Source organism: Cydia strobilella, chromosome 21 (assembly GCF_947568885.1).
Source record: "Cydia strobilella chromosome 21, ilCydStro3.1, whole genome shotgun sequence".
Taxonomy (NCBI): Eukaryota; Metazoa; Arthropoda; class Insecta; order Lepidoptera; family Tortricidae; genus Cydia; species Cydia strobilella.
The window spans coordinates 5,034,102-5,060,413 of record NC_086061.1 but is presented as its reverse complement, the minus strand read 5'-3'; the positions used below and the strand labels follow the sequence as shown (position 1 = coordinate 5,060,413).

The window sequence follows — 26,312 nt, the reverse complement described above, 5'->3', positions numbered from 1 at the left end:
CATTAAATGCACTAGATGTCGGTATACTGGATCTCAAAACTGTCGGTAGATATAGTATAGTCTCTATAGTGTCAGTATCCTCAACTCAAGCCACCTAGATATCAAAACTTGCCAAGTCAAATGTAATTTTGATTTGTAAAATTAAGTTACATTAAAATTATAAATTTTTGTAAAATAAAGATTTAAATTAGAATGAAACAGAATAATTTTTTTAAGACTGGGTGGCTAGAGGGTACGGTTGCCGTTGCCACTGATATTAAAACATCTGCAGTTATCTTCTTTTTAAAGTAACCGCGCAACCGAGCGAGGCGCAAATTTCGTCAGTCATCGCCTCCCGGGCGAAAACTCGTATAGCGGTTAACGGAGCGGCAGCTGACGTTCACGAGGGTTCATCATACATAGCTGCTAACCACTATACGAGTTTTTGCCCGGGAGGCGATTGGTCATGGAAATCTGTTCCTGGCCCGCCGCGGTCTATATGATTCAATATTGATTCATATGGCTACGAAAAGAGGATAAATTTTATTGGCATAAGTAAACATCCTCTTTGTGAATGAACTTATGACGCATATGAAGGAAGGAAGAATTATATAATAACTTAATTGACTTGAATAATTCACACAGTTTATTATGATACCTATAAGGCATCATACTTAATTTATACTTTATTCTCGGGTAGGTTGGGGTGAACAGGTTAAAATTAATATGAAAAAATATGGAATATTCAAACGAAATAAGATAAATGATTTTCAATTGAAGAAAAAGGAAGTAAATTATTTGGTAAGGTATATTGGGGTAATTTCGAAAGGAACCAATGGGTTAACTTCGGAAGAAAGTAAGCGTTGCATTAGCGTAATAAGTGTTGCTAAAGTATGAAGTGCTTCTGGTTTTATAGCTATTTGCCGCTTTCGAAGTTACCCCAATGCACCTTATCAAAATTAAGATATTATTAATGATCTTTCTTCAACTGACTTTGCTGGGATTATACCGGAGTGCGGCACTGTGCGCCACAAGCATTTTTGTACTGAGTATGCTTTTGTGCCGCACACTGGTGGTGGCCTTTACATATTAAAAGAAAAAGAGGCTAATTTACGTAACTGTTACAAATTTACAATATAACGTAATGCCTCAACTCTCAATTAAGTATAAGAGTCAGTGGACATAAAGATTGGAGAAAGTCCCATTTCATGAATGAATATATGTAGAATTGCGTACTTAAAGGTACTGCCGAAGAGAAAACGGGAGAAAGGAAGATTTCCAATAAGTTTTCCTTTGTGTAAAACATCATAAATCACAGAACCCTAAGAATTATAAATGACACAATTACAAGCATGAATGTTGTTATAAGTAATTTCTCGTTGCTTCTCTGTCGACAATAAATAAAAGCTCTCTTAATACGGCCGGCAGCGATTTAAATTATGTCTTTATATAGTGCGTCCACTTACATACATCGGGACGGTTAGTTTTTATCATATGTTATTCATGCTATGATTTATGGCTTGATAATGATAAATACCTATAGCGTAAGACGGAAATATTTTGTAAAGTTGACCATGTTGAGCGCACGCCATTTTTATCCAAACCGCTCCTGCCTACACAAATATTGTCTGTATAAGATTTTAGCCAATTTTTTATTTATTTTTGCAGCCTCTAGCCGCCCTAAGGCTTATAAAAAACCTTCCATTCTATATTTGACGACCTGTCTGGCCAAGTGGGTAGTGACCCTGCCTGTGAAGCCTATGGTTCTGGGTTCGTATCCCGGTAGGTGAGGGCATTTATTTGTTCGATGAACACAGATATTTGTTCCTGTGTCATGAGTATTTTCTACGTATTTTGTACGTATTTGTCTATATAAGTATGTATATCGTCGCCTAGCACTCATAATACAAGCTTTGCTTAGTTTGGGGCTAGGTGGATCTGTGTAAGATTGTCCTCAGAATATTTGTTTGTCCCTAGAATATTTTATATACATTTATAGTCTTTTTAATATTTATACTTTGTATTAACATATCAAAATTGCATTTCTTGGAAGAATTGATATGTGTGTGGCAGAGCATAGACATGGAACGCAAAATACATAGAGTTAGACCATAGTGTAATTTATACGTCATAATTTTATAGAAGTTTGAAGTTTAAAATAACACTTGCACTGCGTATGCTTTCAAAATCGCTGCAAACTTTTCTTGGTCTAACTCTACGAGCCTAATTCCAAGATGGTCGATAGCCTAGCCAGCAATAGTACATCAACAAACGCCAAATTTAAAAATTATCGGGATGACATATTAGATGCTACGAAAAGTTAAGGCGGGATTCCACCAGTGTGCGGCACTGTGCGGCACAAGCATTTCTGTACTGAATTTGCTTGTGGCGCACAGTGCCGCACACTGGTGGAATCCCGCCTTTACGTGACTAATTCCATACATTATTTAAGTTTCTTATTCTTGGTGTTTTCTGTTGATTGTTTGGCTAGGCCTGCAGAGCGGCTTGCACGTGACATCAAAAAGGTGGACATAGACCTTGCAACCTCTGATACTGATTACCTGATTGCTCACCCATTTAATTAAACACTGCGTATGTACGGCGAGCAGCACGCCACAAGGATGTCATTATAGAGTGTGGTGCCGCCTTAAAAGGCGTGCAATTTAACCAATTAATGTGGAGGATGGCTCAAGGTCGAGGCTTGTTATTGAAGGGACGTGGTGTTACGCGAGTGAATATTAAGAATATCTTCAATGAAACATCTCAGCTCTGATAGGGTGACTGGTGACTGCTATAGTTATTAGCCCCTCCATAGTAATTGGCCACTCCATAGTAAGGCGGAAAAAAACAAGGCAATAGAGGTCTTATTGTTTTGATAAATTAGAGAGTAAACCTACCCTCGTCCTATTGAAGAATATTTATGGGAAGTTTTTTATTGCGGAAGTTCTGGAAAGATGCCTACTAATAAGTACTTTAATAAATGGTAAACTAACTCTGTTTATCTGTTATCTCTTCACGATTTAACTAGTAACGCTTGGTATTGGTATGGATAGTTTGAGTACTGGAGAAGGAAAAGTTTTAATCCTGGATATGGAGGGATGAAAGTCATGTGTCAAGAAAGTATGAATGGGAAAGACTGTAAGAGGACAGTCATATCTAAGAAAAAGAGGATGGACTGCGTGAGAAACGTTATGACAAAGAAATTATATAAATGATGAGATAACAGACGATATAAATGATGAGATAACAGACGATACAAGCAGTGCCGGCCCGAGTCCTTGATTAGGGTAGAGCGAAATCGGGTTTTGGCGCCCTTCGTTGAAGCTTTTTACCCAAAAGCAAAACGAACCGTATTTTGGGCCCGCGTCACACTCGCGTCTTTTAAAACTTTTTTTTTCTTATTTGCCATTTTGGCGCCCCCCTTGCCATCCGGCGCCTAGAGCGGCCGCTCCACTCGCTCAACCCTAGATCTGGCCCTGGATACAAGTGTGAAATTAATATACCTATGCTACGCCATCCACATTTAGCAAAAATCCTGACATGTCAGGGGAATCCTATTCGCGCTTGCATTGTAGATTATTTACTACAGTCGTCCTAAAAATAACTGTCTTGAGGATAAACTCGAGAGAAACAGAAGTACGTCAAGCTGAAAAGGGAAACAACAGGATTCATTCATAAACTAGTACACCTGATACATAATTATCCTTACACGCGTCATTCATAATGCACAAACAAGCTTAAAACAAAAACAAATAAGGCAGGTATATTATAACCAACTTTACTGATTAAAAAAAGAAAACAGGTTAGTTAATGACAATAAAAAAAAACTACTGTAATAAAGAGATGATTTGGTTGGCCATGATGGTATCAGGTTAGATTGCACCCATCTTGCACCACTGTTGCATAAAATACTACTGAAGCCTCGTCTATGCCCACTTTTTTGTTAGAGTAACGGCAAATTTATTGAATTATAAGGCTTTTTTTTATAATTTCATCAAAATAATTCATTATTTTCTTATAAATTCGGTACTTGCCTATTAAGCGCAAAAACAAGAGCGGAACGTTCAAAATCTTCAAAAAACGCCCGTTTTACCCACAATTTCTGTTAATTTAATACACAGTGGCTATTATTTTACAATAATAATCTCAACTAGGCTCCGTACAAGCCATGCCTAGCATTTTTTATAGTACTTTTATTTCATTAAGACTGATAAGATCAGCCACCCACGCGGCGTAATGACTTGCCATAACAGAGGCAGGAGAGTCGCGGACGAAAGCTACATGGATTTTATAATTAATAAGAATTAGGATTATATCAATATGATTTCCGTGGTAGATAAAAACTATCCTATGTTCTCTGGGACTCAAAATATTTCCGTACCAATTATTAATATTAGTTTATTCCGCTGTTTAGCATCGTCGACAGACAGGAAAGTGGCCTATCTGTTGACGATGCTAAACAGCGGAATAGATGGCGCCTCAAAATCAATAAAGCCGACCCCGCGTAACGGGATAAGGCGAGGACCAAGAAGAACTCAATTGCAAAAAACTTAAAATAAGTCATTTATGAACAAGATGCATGTACCTGCGTCGAAATATCGGGAACTCATAAACAATACAAAAGGTAATCACGGTATATATCCCGGTCAATATAAGTCTAGTGAAACTAACCGTGAATCATTCAAAACGTAAGTCATTCATATTCTCCTTTGTTTACATTTTAAAATATCAGGCAATCCCCGCGTCACATTATAACCGCAAATAAGCATTATAATTATAAAATCATTACATATTTAACTAACGCGTCAAAAACACGTAATTGACAACACAAGAATAACACAAATAAATTGGCTAATTGTAAAAGTTTAACTATGGTGAGTGAACTAAGTGCGTCTTTCGTTTAACATTTCTAGACCAGAATTGACGTACTAAGTAAATAACAAATGCAATCACCTATATTAACGTTCACACGGCTGTCCTAAGATGACCTAGGGTAGGATATGGCATATTGACGGCTTCTTGACGGAGTAAAACAAAGGACTAGTATGAAATACTATCTAGTTAGCTCAAATACTATAAGAATATTGATCTATGCAAAAGGTTACCATTGAAATTACATTTTTTAATTAGTCTAAATTGAAAGAGGGAATTACCCGCCAAGTGTGATATTAAAAGGGCGAGAGAAGCGAAGCCGTTTAGTAACACGAGGCTGGTAGTCCCTATTTCCGGCATATAGTGATATACTATGTAGTTACGTACAGTGCTTTTACTAACCGTAATTGTGCTTCAATAGTTTTTAGATACGAAAACTATATCACAGTCTCATTTAAGTGTTACAACATGATAGTAGTGAAGTCTACTTCAAAATGGAATATACATTAACATACCTACCACAATATATTTTTACATTACAATTTTGGAGCAAATTAGGCACATTTTACGGTAGACCACTTTTGAGCGCGCCAGTACGGTGTTATACTACACTGGGGCTTATCGGAGAAAGTTAATTAGAACAATAAAACGTAATGTCTGCTGTCATATGACATGTCACGGTCAACTCGTGTAGCTTTACATTTACAACTGTTTTGCTTATTGACATTTGGTAGTCCGTATTCACTAGACAGCTAAGAAAATCACGTAGCATAATTATTTGAGCAGTTTAATGAGATCTACAAACCTAAAATCAGGGTTTTCATAAAAATAAAAAAAAGAGGAGGCAAATCAGGGAATTAGAAGATCGTACAAAAGATATGGAGAGCCACGCGAAACTTGCGGAGAATGAAATTACCACAGCTTTAATATTCAATAAATCTAAAATAATAATAAAGAAAAAGTGACGGATTCCTCCAGTGGTGAACACTTTTTCTTTAATATATGACGTCTATTTCAGTTTACAATTTATAAATAGTAGTGTGACTCCAAATAGTCGAAATCAAAATATTTGACAAAATAATATGATTTGTTCCCAAAGTCATCAACAGAGTAAAATAAAGACAGCAGTTATTTCTTGTCTATAGACTGCAATTTTATCGGCATGCCATTTCATGAGAAATACCGATCTACAACCAGCAAAGACGAATATCTTCTACACCAGACATTCAATTTGGCTCACCTGGGCCGGAGCTAAAATGACAATTTATCGACAAACGCCAATCGAAAAGTAAACGTATTACATTCGGGATGACAGAAGCATATAACTTGGCTAGATTGGCGATTTTTATAAACTAACCCCTAGTGAACTCAGCTAAGCTACATGACATCACAGACTGATAAGGAACTTAAATTTCGTACTAAATTATAAATTTCAATAGGTACACACCGACGGATCCTAGCGCTCCGGTTACCACAGGCGTCCGTTACAGATTATCAGTCTACGGGTTGTCAGAAATGTACGATGTTGAGACATAAATTTGACAGTCTATTATTTACTAGTCTCTAGAACTTCTAGACTTTAATGAAACTGGCACCCAGACGTTTTTAATGAAGTTGTTAGCGCGCTATTTGTAGCTCCAGAATGCGACTCGGAGCGCCTCCCAAATAAGGGTGCAATGATAAGGTTTTACTTTTAATTAACGGTTTTATGGTTCCCTGAGAGCGAAAACCTTCTGTACAGACTTTCTATATCTATCTCTGTGAGCTGTAGACATCGCGATAAAAAATGTAAAAATTAAAAATACTTACCTACTTCGTTGTGTCATTGTCACAGCGAACTCATAATGGTCTGACTGCGATAGACCCAATTTCCGTCATTTTTAACTTTTTTCCGAAAAACTAAACGACAGGAAGATTATATCTAACTACCGAAGCTGCTCACAAAATTTCACTAATTACGAAAATAGTGACTTGAACAGAAAAACAACTGGAAATACAAAAGCATTTTTGCCCAAGCTGTAACGGAGACATTCGCTAATGTTTGGTCAATAAGGTGTAAAACAGTTTAAAATAGGCAAGCCGGTAGGAAAGTTATATGAACGCCCTGTTACTTTGCTTTTTTACTATTTTTTTTTCTACCAACAACCTATCATGCAGCGCTTATGACTGAATGTAAATTTATGTGTCTTTAAATTTTAAAAGACAAAATTAAAAATGTAATAAAAAAGGGTTCAAATTTAACATTTAAATCTAACCGACGGTGTTCAGTTGATTTGAATTACAAATATGTTCCAAAGAAGATTGCCACTTTATGCCGACTCATGGTATTAGGGTTTTTTTGTACAGTCCTTGTTTTATCTTTATTTTTTAAATGTAAGCGAATGAAGTAAATGTCAAAGGCAATTTTTTGTTATATTTTAACCTTTCAGGAAAATAGTGAAAATATAAAAGTAACTGTGAATACTATGATGGGTGATCGGTGATTACGTGATGCTTTTTATAGAAAACGAAGTGTTTGACGCTTATATTCACCTCAAAGCAATAAAATACTCAAAATCGTAAAACCAATAGCAATAAAAATATGTATGAAAATATGCCGTGTCTAATGACACTCCCTCACTTCATTATATTCAAGTCGGTCAGTTAGCTTAGACAAATAATAAAAAAATAAAAACTCACCTAGCATTTTACTCAAATCCGCATTATGCAGGTCCGGATTCTCATCAGCCAGTTTCTTCCTCTCAACCTTCGCCCACACCATGAATGCATTCATAGGTCTCCGTATCCTGGCCTCCTTAAGCGCTTTCGACTGTCCCATCTTCGTCGCAAATGGCGCCCGAACGTATTGCTGCGGGGAATAGTCTCTCGTCTCATAAGGCCTGTAGTCGTACTGAGTTCTATAGTCTAAGCCGTAGGGTAAAGTAGACCAGACGACTAGTTCAGGGCTGGTTTGTTCTTGGGTGGAGTCGGTGCTGTTCTCGACGCCGCCCTGGACGTATTGCTCGTAGCTCCGGTGGTAGGTTGGGGGGGAGTCGATGGCGCCGCCGGAGTCCATCATGCTGGAAAAGGGGGTAGTTTTAATGTCAGAGAAAAATGACTGTAGAAATATGTGGAGGTCAAAAAATATGATTTCTGTGTCACTTCGTAAAATAAAATTTATTGACGTATGTAACCTATTTAGAAGTACATAGTCTTAAGAGTTCGCAGCAAGCTCAGCCGAATTTCACCTTCCCATACAAACGGAGTTTCGTTCTCATTTTAATACCGTATAAATAACCACCCAACTAATGTCCAATACAACAAGTATGGTCTGCAAGTTCAATGCGTAATTAAGTATCCACTATTGTTTTCAGTTTTGTCTGCTCTCTCATTTACGAAAAGATTTCGCCTTAGAATTGGCAAATTCAAATAAGTCACCTAACATTAAAATATTCGGTTTAGCTTTGGATCATATAGTTGAGAGATTTTGGACGTTGGGTGATTTTACGGTACAAAATTGTACTATCATTCATTTTACTATTGAGATATACATACAAACACAGCTTAGTAAAATATAACTGAAAGAACTCAGATTCAGAATACGAAGAGGGCCCTAATTAATTTGGATAGATATTTTCTGCAATAAATAATGATTTAATTTAAACTGAAATAGATATCATATATTAAAGAAATAGTGACGAAGCCCTCCAGTGGTAAAGGACGGAATTTAATTTTAATTTAATTTAGTTTGAGGGAAAACTACAAGATTGTAGGTAACACAAGAGGGCCTTTACTGAAGTGTTTTTACCTAGGTATACACGCTTTAAATATCATTAGACTAGAGGCGCCTGCCACCCGCGGTCCCGCAGGTCCAGCGTTAGGTGACGGTCTCCCGTTACCTTCCTGCGATCCGCCACGTTCGCGTTAACTGGCGCACTCGACACCCCATTTGGACATTTCAGATTCCGTGTACCGATTCCCTTGGACGGAAGGTCGTATGTGACGATTAGTGATAAGCGGATATTGATATCTGGCAGTGCAATGTATATGTGTCGCCACCAGGGTTGAGTTCACGCATACAAAAGCACCAACGGATTACATTTAACATTTGGTGTTCTTTACTCGTACCGATGTCAAGTTTAACAGCGAACTGACTACAATATTGACTATTTTAACCAGTAATATTGCTTTGCTAATCCGCGGTACAATAACGTAATACTTAGGTTAATATACAAAGATGCCGAGATGGCGATTCTGGTCTAACTAAATGTTCAAGTCAGGCTTTTTCAAAAGAAGACAACTGTTTTTAGTTTTACCCTTTGGTACCTACCATTTCATTCATAGACACAAGGTATGGGGAGGTCGTAGGCTTGCTAGGTGGTGTTTGAAAGCGCCTTTATTACGAAAAAAACTTTGAAAGTAGGTAAATATTCATTATGGTACCAATAATAATACATTTTACATGTAAAACTACAAAGAAATTTTAAAGGAAAATAGAACTAAGCAGTCTTATGTTAAGGCTTTGGTTAAGGTTATATATTTTGTTATTAAGTTGGTATAGCTACATTTCAGACCGACCATTTAAGAAACTATGGACTCAAACTGAAAATATTTATTTCAAATGACTGGCACGTGCCGTGGAACACAAGAAATAATAGGGCAATACCGCCATGTCATAAGATACACGTGAAATAGGAGCCAACTTTGGGTGGCAGTATCATTTAATACGTCTTATGTTACTTCAAACGATGCCGTGACCGATTTAACTACTAGCTAATGAAATATTTATGTGTTTTCAACGGAAATTCCTTGTATTTATAAGAAAATATTTTTTATGTTGGAATAAGAGAAAAACCGTAGTAGGTTTTAAATACGAGTAGAGATTTAAATGGCACCCATTAAAATTGAGATATTTTGGCGCTCGAATACAATCAGAGCGTCAATAGTCAGAGACTGGAATGGTGCCTTGCCATCTAAGTTATATCAATTTCGAGAAAAGCATGTATAGTTGGTCAAGCAAATCTTGTCAGTAGAAAAAGGCGCGAAATTCAAGTTTTCTATGTGACGATATCCCTTCGCGCCTACATTTTTTAAATTTGCCACCTTTTTCTACTGACAAGATTTGCTTGACCAACTATATATATTCATATTCATATTATTTATTTGTGTTGATCACATTGTCATAAATGCGATATATTAATTATTGTCAATTTCCTTATTAAAATAAGTGACAGATTGAACGTTCTAATCGCGGCACGAACGACACTCATTTTATCAAGGAAATTGACAGTGACTGCGCCCGTGTCAATGCAATGCCATTATGCCACAGCAACTGCCAATTTTACCCTAACGCGTAATCCAGGTGTACAGTCGCCATCAGATATATCGGAGCGGCCAAGGTGCTCACAATTATCTGAACACGCCTCTATTGTCAAGGCGCTAGAGTGCGTGTTCAGATATCTTTGAGCACCTTGACCGCTCCGATATATCTGATGGCGACTGTACAGTTATGTTTAGACTCCGGCAGACAGTGTATGAAACACAATCTGACTGCCGTGTTTCAGATAGATTTTGTTAAAGCCCCGTCTATTAATTAGTAAATTCTATTTACAAAATCAACTACCTACCAGATGAGTAATTCCTTAATTACTGCTAACAGTAATGGAACTTGAGTCGAGCCGTTCCGCGAAGGCGCCACGGTGGGAACGGATAATCATAAAGACGCCTTTTTACTCGACTGACGAAGTGGATGGTAATGATTTTTTTCACCACACCAGCTAGTAAAGGCTCTCTTGATTGTTGATAAAGTGATAAGAAAGTTGCATTTTACCCACATGTGAGGCAAAGTAAATGCAAATGTTGAGTTGTTTCCTTATGTTGGCTAGTAGAATTGACTTTTAAACGATGATTTTGAATGATAAATATTTAACAACGTTCATTTGGATTTGATTTGGTTTGATATTGTTTGATATTTTATAGTCAGTATTTCCCTCACATTCGTGTAAACCCTCGCAACGCTCAAGATTCCACTTTTCGAACTCGCTACGCTTGTGCTTCTATTTTGGAATATTTCGCTTGCTGGGGTATCAATATTAGCACGAACGGTTAGACAACAACTATGCCCCCTTCCCCCCTTGTAAAACAAATAACTATTGAATTGAATGTTTTATCAATTAACTTCTTGTCGGCGTATAAGGATCCTTACCGAATTTTTTGTCATCTTTAAAAAAAAAATCGAGAACGTTTTTTCCTGCTCTACAAGTACATATACAGCACAACCGAGGTTTAAACCGACGATTTTTGATCACCACACACTATGAAATGTTTGCATTCATATTTAATTTATCTACAATCTAACTTTCTTTTTGTAAAGAAAAATAAGGCGTCCTTAAAAAGATATGTCAACAATTTTGAAGGTTTTTTTAAGCAAAAGAATTTGTCGCTATTAAAACACGTCTTAAATCTATTATGAACCATTAGCGGTTTTGAAATAACGATTAGGGTCAAAAACCGAGTAGAAACCTAAAAGATGAGGAATCGTAAAATACCCACACCCTTTATGGGGTATACTTAAGAGGGAGCTAACGCATATTGTAGTTTTTATTTTTATACATTTTAATCAAGAAGAAATGCCATGAAAAAATTTACACGAAAACTAGACTATAATTTACAAAACAGGCAGGCTTCAATCAAAACCTTAAAAGATTAGTTGGCTCGATAGAATATAAAAATTTCACGGATACTATATGTATAGTCCCGTGGGTTTTTTTCATGGTGTTTGCCCTTTATTATAACTTGTATTCAATAAAGTCAATATAAAAACTATAATTCACAGCGGTTGATCATCATTATCATCAACCACAGAAGCTGAATAATAACTTTAAACAACTACGAAGTTAATTTAAAACAATGGAGGTTTAAACGACAACTAGCTAACTACTACAACATATTAAAGTACAGTGTTAGACAATTAGCAGCAAGAAATTAACGGACTTTACCACATGCAGTTGAAATTATTGTGCAATAAAAACTATACTTTACCACTTGAGGAACATTTGATATTATTTGAGTTGACCGTCTATTTGCGAGAATCCTTATTACGATCGCTATCTTATGTCTTTGACGACAAAGTCGCTATTAATTTAAATAGTGATTTTAATAAAACTTCAGCCATACTAAAAGTTAAGGCCTCTACCAACGTCACAGATAATCGCATGCGATTTGCAATACATTGCGGCATTTGATCGATCGATTAAATTTTTTGCTCCTACTTAGCCGGCAATTATCTAAAATCGCATGCCATTTGTTGCAAGGTCTGCAGACGCCTTTAGCTTCTACAGATTTATATTTAGTCATTATAAGCTTTATCTGAGAATTGAATGGGCGTAAGTAAATGTTACTGGGCACACAATTTTATTTCTTACAGCGATATATTCTTAGGTCAAACATTTACGCAGATTTAAATAGATAAGTATCTATGACATTATACTGAGGTATTTCGTTTCAAGTCGTTTCGTTCAGTTGACCTTTTCATACTACATAGTAGCAACTTTAGTTATAGGCACGTGTTGTCTATGTATATTAAAAATGTTAATCCCAAGCAAGCAAGCTCCTGATAACACTGCTCGGTACGGAGTGAAACATGTCGAGCGTTTTTCGACGTAAAATACGTGAGTGACCCGTTATCAACATATTTAATATGTCTGTGTCTCACGGAAGTTTTGTTATTAAAATTTATATGTATGTTAAATATTTTGGTAAAGGTACACGTATGTATTTTCATTATTCTATGTAATGAAATAAATCTATGTACGGTTTATAGCGCGTTTAATGAATTTAAAATGAAATAAATCTATGTACGGTTTATAGCGCGTTTAATGAATTTAAAATGAAATAAATCTATGTACGGTTTATAGCGCGTTTAATGAATTTAAAATACATCCCAACGTTTCAAGCTCTGTATAGAGTTCGTGGTCAACGGGTGACTGACTTTTTTTTGTAATTTGTATGTTGTTACTGTACCTTAAATAAATAAAATAAAACAATATAAATGAATAAAATAGCAGCGTCACTTAAAATAGTTGTAGGTAATGTATATGTATTTGCCCCATTACCTTTACACGCGTATTTCATTTAATATAAAAGGTACTAAAGACTAGGTAGATACAACATATCATGATTATATATCTAATATAGTTACTCGTAGTATATTTTCATCTCGAGTTATTTTAAACACCCATGAGATAATAAAATATGTTGTTATATAAAATTCTTGTTTAGACATTACGGAATGCGAGTTTTCTAATGAGTAAACTATCGTGTTGACTTATTATTGATGTTTATGTGTAAATAGAATAATACAATAGCCGTTGTTTACAATAACTGGGAAAATAAAGACTATGACGGAATTATTATTTCATTTTGCCAAAGATAGATATAACTCCGTAATAGATGGATACAGTCTAAGGAAAAAACGTGCCTCGAAAATCAAGAAAATTTGATTCTCGTTCAGAGGGCGCTACTAGTTTTGGCCTACAGTCGTATAGATGGCGTTGACGGTTTCGTTTGGTTTTTAACAATTTTAACGCATATCAGTGAAAGAACATGGGTCAAAATCATAAAAATAATTAATGCAAATAAAAAAAATCATTTATCTATATTTAAATACATTCTATCGTATTTTTATAAATCTTCATTTTTAGTTTTAAAGTGTGTCGACAGATGGCAGTGAATTTACTGGGGTTACAAAATTTACTATGACAGTACCGCTCTAGTATAAGTTACTCTATGATTTTGCTAAACTATGCTAACTTGTTATACCTAATTGTAGAATACAGTCAAGAACAGCTAAATCAGGTTAATTTGTATGGCAATTCTATACAAACTGACCGACTTTCATAGCCCTTGAATGTAATTTCGTGTCTCCCGAAATTTCAGCCCATACTGTTTTCCAATAACTTGATATATAAAAAATGGGCTCATCGTGTAAATCACAAATAAGTATATAAATATACATAAACCTATTATATAATTTTAAGTAAGCAATTTAAGAAAATAGTCAACAATTAACCATTCTTTCTCCCTTTGTCTTTTAAACTACTGGGAAACTAAATTTGGAAAAAACACATAACATAGTACCTAAGAAAAAAAACTACGTTGAAAAATGTGCGAAGTACGGATCCCTTTGGGGCGTGAGTTCGACTCGCACTAAGCCCGTTTTTATTACAATCTTTTATTTAGCTTACCCTGTTTATTTGGGTCAGATTTTGCAAACTGTTAGCTGGGTGACAATACAATATCGAGCTGATCTGATGATGGACAGGTGGCCATTAGGATCTCTGTGATAAAATAACGAAACCTATTCATGTTTGGGTCTGTTATTACAATTGTCTCTATGAGTATTTGTTGCCTGTTGAAACAAAAGTACAGTCAGCGATAAAAGCTTTTATCAAAAATGTTTTTTTTTGTATAAAAATATTTATTGTGAAGAAAAATAATGTAGTGATCAATCTACTTAGATATTCGCAAGATAAAATTTGCTTTCCGCTAATCTCAATGCAAAAACCAGCGCAGCAAAAGATCAATCAAATTAAAAAGCAACGTGGATGGGTGCGTGTTTTCAAACACGGATTACATCGAGACAATGGTCTTTGTTGACGGCGCCGTGTCAGCATCGCGCACAATCAGAGAACAGACGAGCAGATTCCGGAAGATTGGTACATCACTGGTCGAGTAACGTGTGTCTTTTAATACCTAAAGTACGGCCATACCATAGAGCACATCATCGAACGATGCCTCTGCACTCATAGGGTTCATCCATTAATTACGTCACATGCATTTTGAGGTTTTTTGACCTCTCCCCTCCCCTCCTTGTCACACTTGGTCACATTAGGCAAACCCCTCCCCCCCTGGTGTGACGTCACATTTTTTCAATGAAATCGGCAAATCGAATTAAGTATTATTAATATTTTATCAAAATATTTTTGACAAAAGAAATATTAGTAATTTTATCCAAAACTGATTAGGAAAGAAAATTAAACGATTAAAAACGATTATCGTTCCAAAAACTTGTTATTTAACTGTACAGCGAATAAAATAATTTAAATAAGTTAATGTGACGACACAAAGTTTGTGACTCCCCCCTCCCCCTTGTCACAACATGTCACATTTTATTGACCCCCTTCCCCCCCTAAACGTGTGATGTAATTAATGGATGACCCCATACACTGGAGCAAGAGAAGACCCGCTGCAACTCACACCCGACACGGCAGCGTGGCTCAACTGTTTAAATATTGATTTATAACCTTTAAGAATTACAGGGTGGCTAAAAAATAAGTGCATTCCCGTTGCCAGGGAGGTTTTGGTATTATACTGAGCAACTTTTACTATGGGACCAAACTCCCCTCCGCTAGGCCTTCGGCGATATCAACGTACCGATATTTTTAGAATCTATCATGATGTCCGAATGTTGTTTTTAGGGTTCCGTACCCAAAGGGTAAAAACGGGACCCTATTACTAAGACTTCCTCTGTCTGTCTGTCCGTCTGTCACCAGGCTGTATCTCATGAACCGTGACAGCTAGACAGTTGAAATTTTCACAGATGATGTATTTCTGTTGCCGCTATAACAACAAACAAATACTAAAAACAGAATAAAATAAATATTTAAGTGGGGCTCCCATACAACAAACGTGATTTTTTTGCCATTTTTTTTGCGTAATGGTACGGAACCCTTCGTGCGCTAGTCCGACTCGCACTTAGCCGGTTTTTTTTAAATTTTGTCTCTTTCTAAGAAACAGGGGTTAATATACTCTAGGTTAATGTTTAAATAGTTAACCCTTTAATTTAACAGTCAGGCCTTATGTAATAGAATATACACTTAATAAATATAACTCTCAATCTGGTACATAGTTATATCTAAATCCTATCCTACAGCTATTTCACTGAAGTTTATTTAATAGATATTACGCCTCCGATTAAATTGCTTCTGTGTATTAACTTTACAACTACTTTAATACAAAATAAATTGCATTCGTAATAATATATTATTCAGATTCCCGATAAAGGTAATGTAATGGAAATACCCAGAAATTAATAACCTACTTTCTTACGTTAAATATAGTATATTTAATTTAATAAAATTAATCTTTTAAAAAAGTACAATCGGCTTCAAACAGGATAAAATAAAATATTATCCCGTTTTAAATGCGCTAGCAACTGATATGTTTGAAGTCGGTGTCGAGCCTGAATAGAAAGACGGAGTACTGAGGTAACATACATCTTACATACGGTCCAATTAATAACCTCCTTTTTGAAGTCGGTTATATTAATACACTTTCATTTTGCGCGGAAAGTTGCAGAAAGTTGCAAAAATTCTCAGAAAATGTCAAAGAAAATAAGGGGAACTTTCACTAAGTAAATGGAAAATTTCAATGCCCATACAAAAATATGAGAAGTTTCTGAAATATATGTAAAAATTTCGTAAATTTGAAACTTTTTAAAGGCACATAATATACAAATTTATTTATAATTGACTGTACTAAACTTTGATTGTTAACAATTTAGCTGACACTCACTACGTGTGATGACTCAATTTGAGATCTCTTGAAATTCGAGAGCTTAAAATGAGTCATCCAGTCATGAAATTATTGTAGGTAAATCACCTTCCAAGACTTCTTACTTAATGCGCTGGTTCCCTGGATAATCTCTGTTTTTGTAAAGTTAAAGTTTTTGTTTTTACTAGCGACCTGCCCCAGCTTCTCACGGGTAAACCTTAACAAATTGTACACTTAAACGTTCCTCAAGAATCACTATTGATAGGTGGAAACCGCATGAAAATCCGTTCCGCAGTTTTTGAGTTTATAGTGAACAAACAGACAGACAGACGCGGTGAGGGGCTTTGTTTTATAAGATGTAGTGATACTTGGACTCGATAGGGGATATTACTGCAATGTTCTGCCACCAGAGTGCAGGACTAGCCTTTTTAGTAAACCATAGAGTAACTTGTACATACTACAAGTTTTCCGAGAATATGACATTGATGCATCAAGGCGGTTTGTTTACAGAGGACCTACCGGGAAACGCGAATCCGAAATTTCGCTATCTGCCTCTTTATCGCTCGAATATGCAAGAGTGACAGAGATGTTAGATAACGAAATTTAGATTTTTTTGTTTCTCGATAGACCCTCAGATTGTGGTGGTTGCGCCCCCTACGCAGAGTTTCGCGTAATATTCGCTATTGAACTGGGATATGGGTTCTCATAGTTATTTCAGTTATTTGTTCGCTACAGAGTGAAACCCAAAAATTTTCACCACACCAAAATGAAGAAAATACTAACTGTAAAACATTACAAATCAAACTCAAATTAACTCAATGAACTGAAATATGTATCATTTAAAATCACTTCAAAGTCAATTCCGCCAGCCATGAGGAAACAACTCAAAATTTTGCATCAAATTACTTTGCCACTCTTGTGGATAAAATGCAATGTCTTCCGTGACCTAGCAACCTAGCAGAAACGTCGGAATGTTGAATTAAAGGTAAAAACAATGACATTAAATCGCGTTAGACCCGTTCGTGTAATTAAATATGCAACTATCAGTTTTTGATAATTAAGAGAGCTAGAGTGAATGGAATATTACTTCTACAATCTAGGTTCATTGAAACTTAAATATAATATACGTCATACACTAGGCCACCCAGCATTGTGTCGGGTGGTCTAGTTGGCGTGTCGGGTGGACGTTAGCCGCGTAAGCTGAAGACGCGGGTTCGATTCCCGCCTCGGCCACCGGTGGACTTGGTCACTTTTTCTTTAGTGTATGACATCTATTTCAGTTTATAATTTATATAAAGTATACCCCGTTTTGTTCAGATTTTATAACCTTCAAATTAGTGGTAACTTTTTTCGTCCAAAATTTAATCTGACTGCACTGAATTATAGTGTCGTTTACATATTATTGTACCGCAATATTAGATATCATAGGAACCCTAGTATTTCGGAAGAAAAAGTTAATTACCACTACGTTTGAGGTTAGAAAAATTCTAATCTTAAAAAAACGAGGTATAGTGTGACTACTTAACCCCTCACACACGGCCGGCACCCTGACACTGCGGGGTTGCGAACTGCATCGCAGCCATAATTGTGTGTTTTTGGTTTTAGATTTAATATATATTTTATAATAATATGTATGCTAGTTTTAAGGTATTTATCTATGAGCCAATAGTTGCCTGAAAATAAAGATATTCATTTTACTTCATTTAACCCCTCGTATTTATGCGACCTGTCAAATTTGATAATTGACAAAGTGACCTTGACATTTAAAACAATAGATTTAAATTCACACGCATGGATCCGTGTCTAAGCATACGAGGGGTTAAAAAACCCAAATAAAATAAATAAATAGTGATTTGATTTGTTCCTTAATTAATCTAGGTGCATATTATATTATAGTAGGTATAGGTAATACCATTTAAACATGACCATCACCCGCTGTCTAAACTATACGTCGTGCTCCGCTGCATCCCTGATAACAGATGCTTATCTCGCTGATACCTTATCAGTTGCACATTGCACTCGCCATACTTAACCATTGTATATCACTTGATATTATAATTCCACCATATATTTTCCTTCAAACGTAATAACGTGGAGAATTAAACTCCTAAGCTAAAATAGATGACACAGGGTCAGGTTGGATAAGAGAAACACCGGGTCAAAAGAAACACTTGTAGGGAATCTTTAGAATTAGACCACGCTAAGTTTTCATACCCAGAGTGGTAGTACATCAAGTTTGGAGCTTATAGGGATATGTATATCTTACTGCCAATTTTGTGCAAGCTTGCAAAGCGTGGTCAGTCTACTGTTTCCCTTGCCCCGAGCAAAATCAACTATGTTTCTCTAACCCCGCCTGACGAAACGCTTATACGAAAGAAAAAAATATTAAGGCCTCCAGTGCCTAGGGCTTAGATCAACATAACGTATGTAGATTTCGCGGCTGATGACATAACCCTTAGACCGACCGGGTCACAAACGATAAGTTTATTTAAAACTAGCTTTTGCGTGCGACTTCGTCTGCGTGGAGTTAGTAATTTGAGTAGCTTATTTTTTATCCAATCGATTCCCCATACAAAATTCCACCCCCCCCCCTTTCACCCCCTTAAACGATGATTTCTGGGATAAAAACTACCCTATGTCCTTTCCCGGAACTCAAACTATCTCTATACCAAATCTCAACTAAATTGGTTCACCGGTAAAAGCATGAAGAGGTAACAGATAGACAGACAGATACAATTTCGCATTTATAATATTAGTAAGGTTGTACCTTATGTATGTTTATGTAATCTTGTAACTAGGCGTCTATATTGGCAATTCTGGTTGAAAATGCCTAATTCTGGTTTAAGTATAGCGAGAGATAATTAAAATATTCAATCTATAATTTTTAAGAAAAAAAAACGACTTCAATGGGGGATGCCGTTGAAAGGTTACTTATTGTTGATGGTGCACTCCAAGAAAAGACAGCATCTTTTGCCTAACTAAAATGAGGTAAAACCACCCACGTTTCTAGTAGCATTTCGTTTCTGTAAGGGTCATAGTTCTAACCTAACCTAACCCAATGTTCTGATAGCATTTCGTTTCTGTAAGGGTCACAGTTCTAACCTAACCCACTTTTCTGATAGCAGTTCGGTTCTGTGAGGATCGCAGTTCAAAAAAAAGTCCAGGTGCAAGTTTGGGTCTGGGTCCATAACGAAGAGAATAAATCGCCAAACGTGAACTATGTGTCGTTGAAGAGTTCCATTCTGATCATCATCAGCAGTTCCACTTCATCAAATGTCACTTTTTTATGTAAAAGCTGGATTTGTTGATGAAAGTACAAAAATCACTATATGTATGCCTTTCTCATTTGAGGAGTTCCCTCGATTCCTCATGGATCCCATCATCAGAACTCGAGCTTGACAAAAATGTGTCTTGAAAACCTAACTTGCTTACCAATCATAACGAAGAGGACAAATCGCCAAACGTGAACTATGCGTCGTTAAAGAGTTCCATTCTGATATTTCTGATCATCATCAGCAGCTGCACTTCATCAAATGTCAATTTTTTTAAATTGAAATGCTAGATTTGTTGATGAAAATACAAAAATCACTAAATGTATGCCTTTCACATTTGAGGAGTTTCCTCGATTCCTCATGGATCCCATCATCAGAACTCGAGCTTGACAAAAATGTGTCTTGAAAACCTAACTTGCTTACCAATCATAACGAAGAGGACAAATCGCCAAACGTGAACTATGCTTCATTGAAGAGTTCCGTTTTGATCATCATCAGGAGTTCCACTTCATCAAATGTCACTTTTTTAAATGTAAATGCTTGATTTGTTGATGAAAATACTAAAATCACTATATGTATGCCTTTGACATTTGAGGAGTTTCCTCGATTCCTCATGGATCCCATCATCAGAACTGCGTTTTGACCAAAATCGGACCAATCTGTATGTATATACTTACAACCAAAAAAATAATTTTCAAAATCGGTCCCGAAATGACGGAGTTATGGAGTAACAAACATTAAAAAAAAAAACAACAACCGAATTGATAACCTCCTCCTTTTGAAATCTTGAAGTCGGTTAAAAATAACTTTATTTGAAGATGTGGCTAGGGACAGTGATTCACAGAAGTGAATTGCGACTATTGAAGTACCTAGTTAAATATTAATACTTCTATAAATATTGTTACGTCTCTTGATTTCTTAATAAGCTTTCCAATGAAAAACATAAAATTTTCCCATAAAATTCATTCCTAGATTGGATTTACAAAAATATTTTCTCAAACTTTTCCATAATCGAATATCAATTAAATTATAATATACCTGTATTTTGTTTCCCACGTTACACATCGTTTGGTTTTGATTCTACATGCTGTCAAAGTTTATATTAAACTTACTGTAATATAAATATTATTTTAAAGCGCTATACGGATATGCAACGATTAAAACCTTATTAAAGAGATGAATATGTAACGTTTAAAGACATTTATATTTATAAATGGTTGGCCACAGTCCGTGCTTCCACTATGGTTCACAACTTCAAAGTAAAAGCACACTTGGACGTGTGACTTTGTTATATCATTTTGTATGGGGACAGTGAATGTGTTAAAAAAACAACATTCACGCAGAGAAAACCACTAAGTCCAGTTTTAGACATTAGGCAAATTCGTATAAAATGATCTCAGAGATGTCAATCTTAAAATTAACCTTCTTTACTAGAAAAGTATAGGAAGATCTTTTCTCCCTCCATTTCTCCAAGACCTTGTCATCAGATCCTGACCTACTAACAATACGACCAACTATGTATAAAACCTTTTCAAGCTAAAAATCCTTAAATTAGTCAAGCCGTCTTAGAGATATCACAAAACATACACAATAAAGAACCCAACGACACTAAGGCTGCCTTCCCTATTAGGCGATTGTTTGTAATCCAAAGGAGCGGAGAAGAGATGTGGATTTCAGCTAATGCTATTTGGTCGATTCCCGTACGTAGGAGACGGTCCACCTTAGTGGAAAAGCCTATGGCTAACGATCTCCTTCGTTTTAAAAGTCGGTTAAAACAGGCCGTGATACCCAGCAACAGTTGACGCGCAATATAGATTATCATTCACGTATATTAAAGAAATACAGTTTACTCCGCGAAGAGAAACATCATTGTTGCGCGATCATAACATGCGTTACTGGGAGACGGAGTGTCAACAACTTCTTCGCGGAACGCCGTGGAATCCAAGCATTCATAGAGAATTCTGACAAATATCAGCATGCTTGGTGTTTAATGTGGTAGTTTAGTTTTGGTTGCCCAATATCACACTAGATGTCATAATCATAATCATTTATTTGCACATAAAAAGGGTTTTACATAGACCACACATACAGGATACAGGGTTGTCGCTGTTCTATCGGCTACTTCACGTTCCTGCCCCTTATAAAGTAAAAGTTTGTTTAACCCTCGTGCTTTTGCTGGTATTGATACCCGAGTAAGCGAAAGATTCCAAAATTTAACCACTAGCGTAGCGAGTGGATCGAAAAGTGTAATCATGAGCGTTGCGAGGGTTTTAAGACACGATACGAGGATTTTATACAAACTTTGCTACAAAGTGAAACACACCAACGCGTGGAAAATACTATACTGTATATAAAATATGCAAAAAACGGCAAAAAAAACACATTTGTTGTATGGGAGCCCCACTTAAATATTTACTTTATTCTGTTTTTTAGGGTTCCGTACCCAAAAGGTAAAAACGCGTACTAAGACTCCGCTGTCCGTCTGTCTGTCTGTCACCAGGCTGTATCTCATGAACCGTGATAGCTAGACAGTTGAAATTTTCACAGGTGATGTATTTCTGTTGCCGCTATAACAACAAATACTAAAAACAGAACAATATAAATATTTAAATGGGGCTCCCATACAACAAACGTGATTTTTTTTGCTGTTTTTTTCCGTTATGGTACGGAACCCTTCGTGCGCAAGTCCGACTCGCACTTGGCCGGTTTTTAGTATTTGTTGTTATAGCGGTAACAGAAATACATCATCTGTGAAAATTTCAACTGTCTAACTGTCACGGTTCATGAGATACAGCCTGGTGACAGACGGACGGACGGAATATTATTTGCCCGAATGCATTTTTTAAGTTACGACTACTTACTCCTATGAAACTTTGGCAATTGAAACATTAAATGAAAATTTTTCGGAAGTAAAACAGCCCATTAGGTTATTTCCTCATTACTCCAAGTCAGATTGCCAAAAGGTCCACATTCCTTATCGGACGGTATTGACATAGCTTGTGTAACGTTATCACTGCACTTGTTAGGGCAAACACTCTTTGTCCTTCCTATATGCAGTATATCATCGTTTATCTATATCTATACTGTGCTATAGTACATATAACAGGTAAGGAAGTTGCTAAGAAAATTACACAATTTATTGTTGTGATGGCCGCGCAGAGGTTCATGAGATACAGCCTGGTGACAGACGGACAGCGGAGTCTTAGTAATAGGGTCCCGTTTTTACCCTTTGGGTACGGAACCCTAAAAATGACCAAGGCCTCAAGGCCTCTGCACTGCACTGAACTTCACTGTGCTGCGGGCACTGGAGGCTCTGGTCATTATATCCTTTGTATATCCTATAACGCCATTCTTAAGCTTTGTGACTTAAGGAACAGCACTGTAAACGAGGCCAAAAATATTACTTTTAAATTACTTCAATCACTGAATTACACAGAGACAGAAGCTATTATACAGTGTCACCTAACCCTAGTATATTTAAGTTTTTAGTTTTAAGTATTAAATTCAAATTTTAGATTTATATTATATGATAAAGTATGACTTGCATACGAAACGAAATTCTGTTGTACAAATGTAACTGGTTCCCCGCGATACAGGTGCAACCTAGTGCCCCCTAGGGGCCCCCCCTGGTAACTATGGTTTGGAAATCTGTTTGTGAAATAAACTATTCTATTCTATTCTATTCTATATGATATTAATTTCGTTTATAGTTTAAAATAGTAGTGTGACTACTTGTAAAAACACAAATTAAAATATTTTCATAAGAAATTAATTTAATTTGTTCTTAGAGTAAGTTATCAAACGCCATCATGTCAAATATCGGTTTCTTAGCTTTCTCGGATGTCTTAAAAAAAATACGTCAGGACACGACATTTTTCTGGAACAACATGAATGATTGAAAGTGTCTAATGGGGCAGTGTCAAGCACTGGGGCGTTTACCTTACCGTGTAAATTCCCTTCACTGTCTGGTTGATCTAAATCTGTCCGTGTAATGGCATAATGATGCCGTTTAGACGCAATTAAAAAAGAATTACTTTCTCTTCACCAGTGTGGTTGCCATTACAGGCAAGATACGAAAAAATCTACATTTAGATATGTTACAATTCACTATATTGTTTGTACAGTCGCCATCAGAATTATCGGAGCGGCCGTGGCGCTCGAAAATATCTGAACACACACTCTAACGCCTTGACAATATAGAGGCGTGTTCAGATATTTGTGAGCACCTTGGCCATGCATATGTTTAGATAAAAAAACTGTTTAAGCCTAATGCTAATTTAGTATCATTTTATACGGAAATATTCTACAAAAAAAATTACAAGATATACCAATTGTAGATAGAAAAAAAAACGGACAAGTGTGACTCGGACTCGCCCACCGAGGGTTCCGTACCTTTTAGTATTTGTTGTTATAGCGGCAACAGAAAGACATCATCTGTGAAAATTTCAAATGTCTAGCTATCACGGTTCGTGAGATAGAGACTGGTGACAGACAGACTGACAAACGGACAGACGGAGTCTCAGTAATAGGGTCCCGTTTACCTTTTGGGTACGGAAACCTAAAAACGTTTTTTTTTTTTATTATTATTTTGGGTAAGAATTTAACTGTAGAAAGGGCAAAAATTACTAAGGATACCATCACGGTTCTGCCAATTTACGTATATTTTTGCTTCGAGCCAATACATGCAGAAGTGCAGTAAGAGAGGGCAATATGATTTGGACGTTTTTCAAGGTTTTATTTAACTTGCCCTGTTAGTTAGTGTGGGTCTTGGAAGCTAAATTTAACCTTCTTCCCGATTTCCTATTAAGCTGAAATTTTACATACACATGTAAATCGGATGACAATACAATACTATGATGACATGAAGCTGATTTGATGATGGAGACAGGGAGTGGTAGTGGGAACTGTGATAAAAAAATGCAAACTACTTGTGTTTGGGGTTGTTAGAATTGTCTCGATGAGCATTAGTGACCTGTGGAAAGAAAAGTACAGTCAACGACAAAATCTTGTAGCAAATATAAAATTTTTGCCAAAAACTTATTTAAAAGTCAATTAATTCAACAATGAGTATTCGGTATCATGTATGTTTGTATGGCCATTTCTTTGGTACACTCTACAATCAAAAAATATTTCAACAGGTGCCGTTTGTTATATTTCAGACGTGAAAGTGGTATAGTTAATAAATATTTAAGTTAGCAGTGAAATTAAAAAAAAAACACGTTGGTTATTTGCCGGAATTTTAATCAGAGGATTCTACCTAAAACGCTATTAAATTACTTCAGTACCTACCTACCTAACATTGATATGATAGTACATTATGTTACAATTGCGAAGAGTAGAAAATCCACACCTGTATCGTACAGTCAGCTGCAGAGAAAAGGCACCCCCCTGCATACAAAGTTCTGTAAATGGGTACAACGTTTTACAGTACATAATAATATGGCAGTTTAAATTTTCGACATGGGCACGTAGAGTGCTAATTACCACAATTAGTGCGGTAAAGTAGAGCCATATGTACTGTAATAGTAGATTGTTAACCAAGGGATGAAAGGCACTCATTTCTGCCGAGGTATAAATGATGCCTTTCACCCGAGTTAAACACTCTACTTTTCATTTCGAATACGAGAAAAGTATAATGAATGGTTTTTTTTATATGACTAAGAATCCATTTTTATAGTATTTCTTGAGGGTACATTTAGGCAAAATTATCGTTATTTATGGAATGGAGAGTCAAATATCAGAATGGAAATTGTATAACAAATTCATTTAAACTCAAATTTCAATTGCTTATCGTAATAAAATTAAAAAAAATCGTACTTCGAACGTAAAATGCTCTAGTGCAGACACGTATCATTTTCTGCACACCTTTTAAAACAAAAATGACCCTCTTTCAGAGCATGAGAAATGAAAAGTAACTTAGATGCTTGATCGAGATGCTTTGCTAATATAAGTACTATGCTGTATTCGAAACTTAACTTCAAACCAAAAGGAAGATGATAAAACGAACGGAAGGCACCTACGTGTCCTGCATTTAAAAAATAAAACCACCTTTTAAAAAGACATACTTCAGTGTCTGGCGCTACGTAAAGATAGATCCACTAAGTAAATTTTCTGCAAAAAACTTAATTACTTATTTTTGTGATGTCTAAAATACACTGACAAGTAGGTATTAAATGTTAAAGATACGATAATTACTGACAATTATTTCGCAACGGCGGCGGATGTCAGTGTTGCCACGACAAAATAAAATGTTGCCAAGTTAAAAATAACTTTACTACTAATATCGGCGACTCGTGCTGACCGCTCCCGACCATAACTCCACTTTGCGACAAAACAAAAAACAAATTTGCAAACGTATAAAGAAATTGAAAGGTACCGGCGAGCGCGATGCTATCGCAAAATTATTTCCAATTTCACCGTTTTGCGTCTCCGTTCGGAAACGTAACGTTCTTTTTTTGAATTTGTGTTTATTTTTTATTTTTCTGCGGACCATCGCGGGTCCCCTCCCATAAATTATAGTTCGGTAGCTCTCTTAAAGGGGTTTCTGTGATTTTTTTATTTTTGTTTAGCCCTTTGAAGAATTTATGTCCCGTCTTACTTAGTAACGGCGGTCAGTGGGCCTGTCGGGTGCCCGACTCGCAGAAATGTTTCGCTCGC

The 26,312-nt window shown here is 36.2% G+C and overlaps 1 protein-coding gene across 1 annotated transcript in view; it reads right to left on the bottom strand.

Moving 5' to 3' along the window:
* The window catches only part of LOC134751009 (transcription factor Sox-17-beta.3), a 141,021-nt gene that overhangs the window by 92,368 nt on the left and 22,341 nt on the right, over positions 1 to 26,312 (bottom strand). The window contains exon 3 of the mRNA XM_063686324.1: positions 7,531 to 7,910. Within this exon, the coding sequence (XP_063542394.1) occupies positions 7,531 to 7,910 (380 nt within the window). The remainder of the gene's footprint in view (positions 1 to 7,530; positions 7,911 to 26,312) is intronic.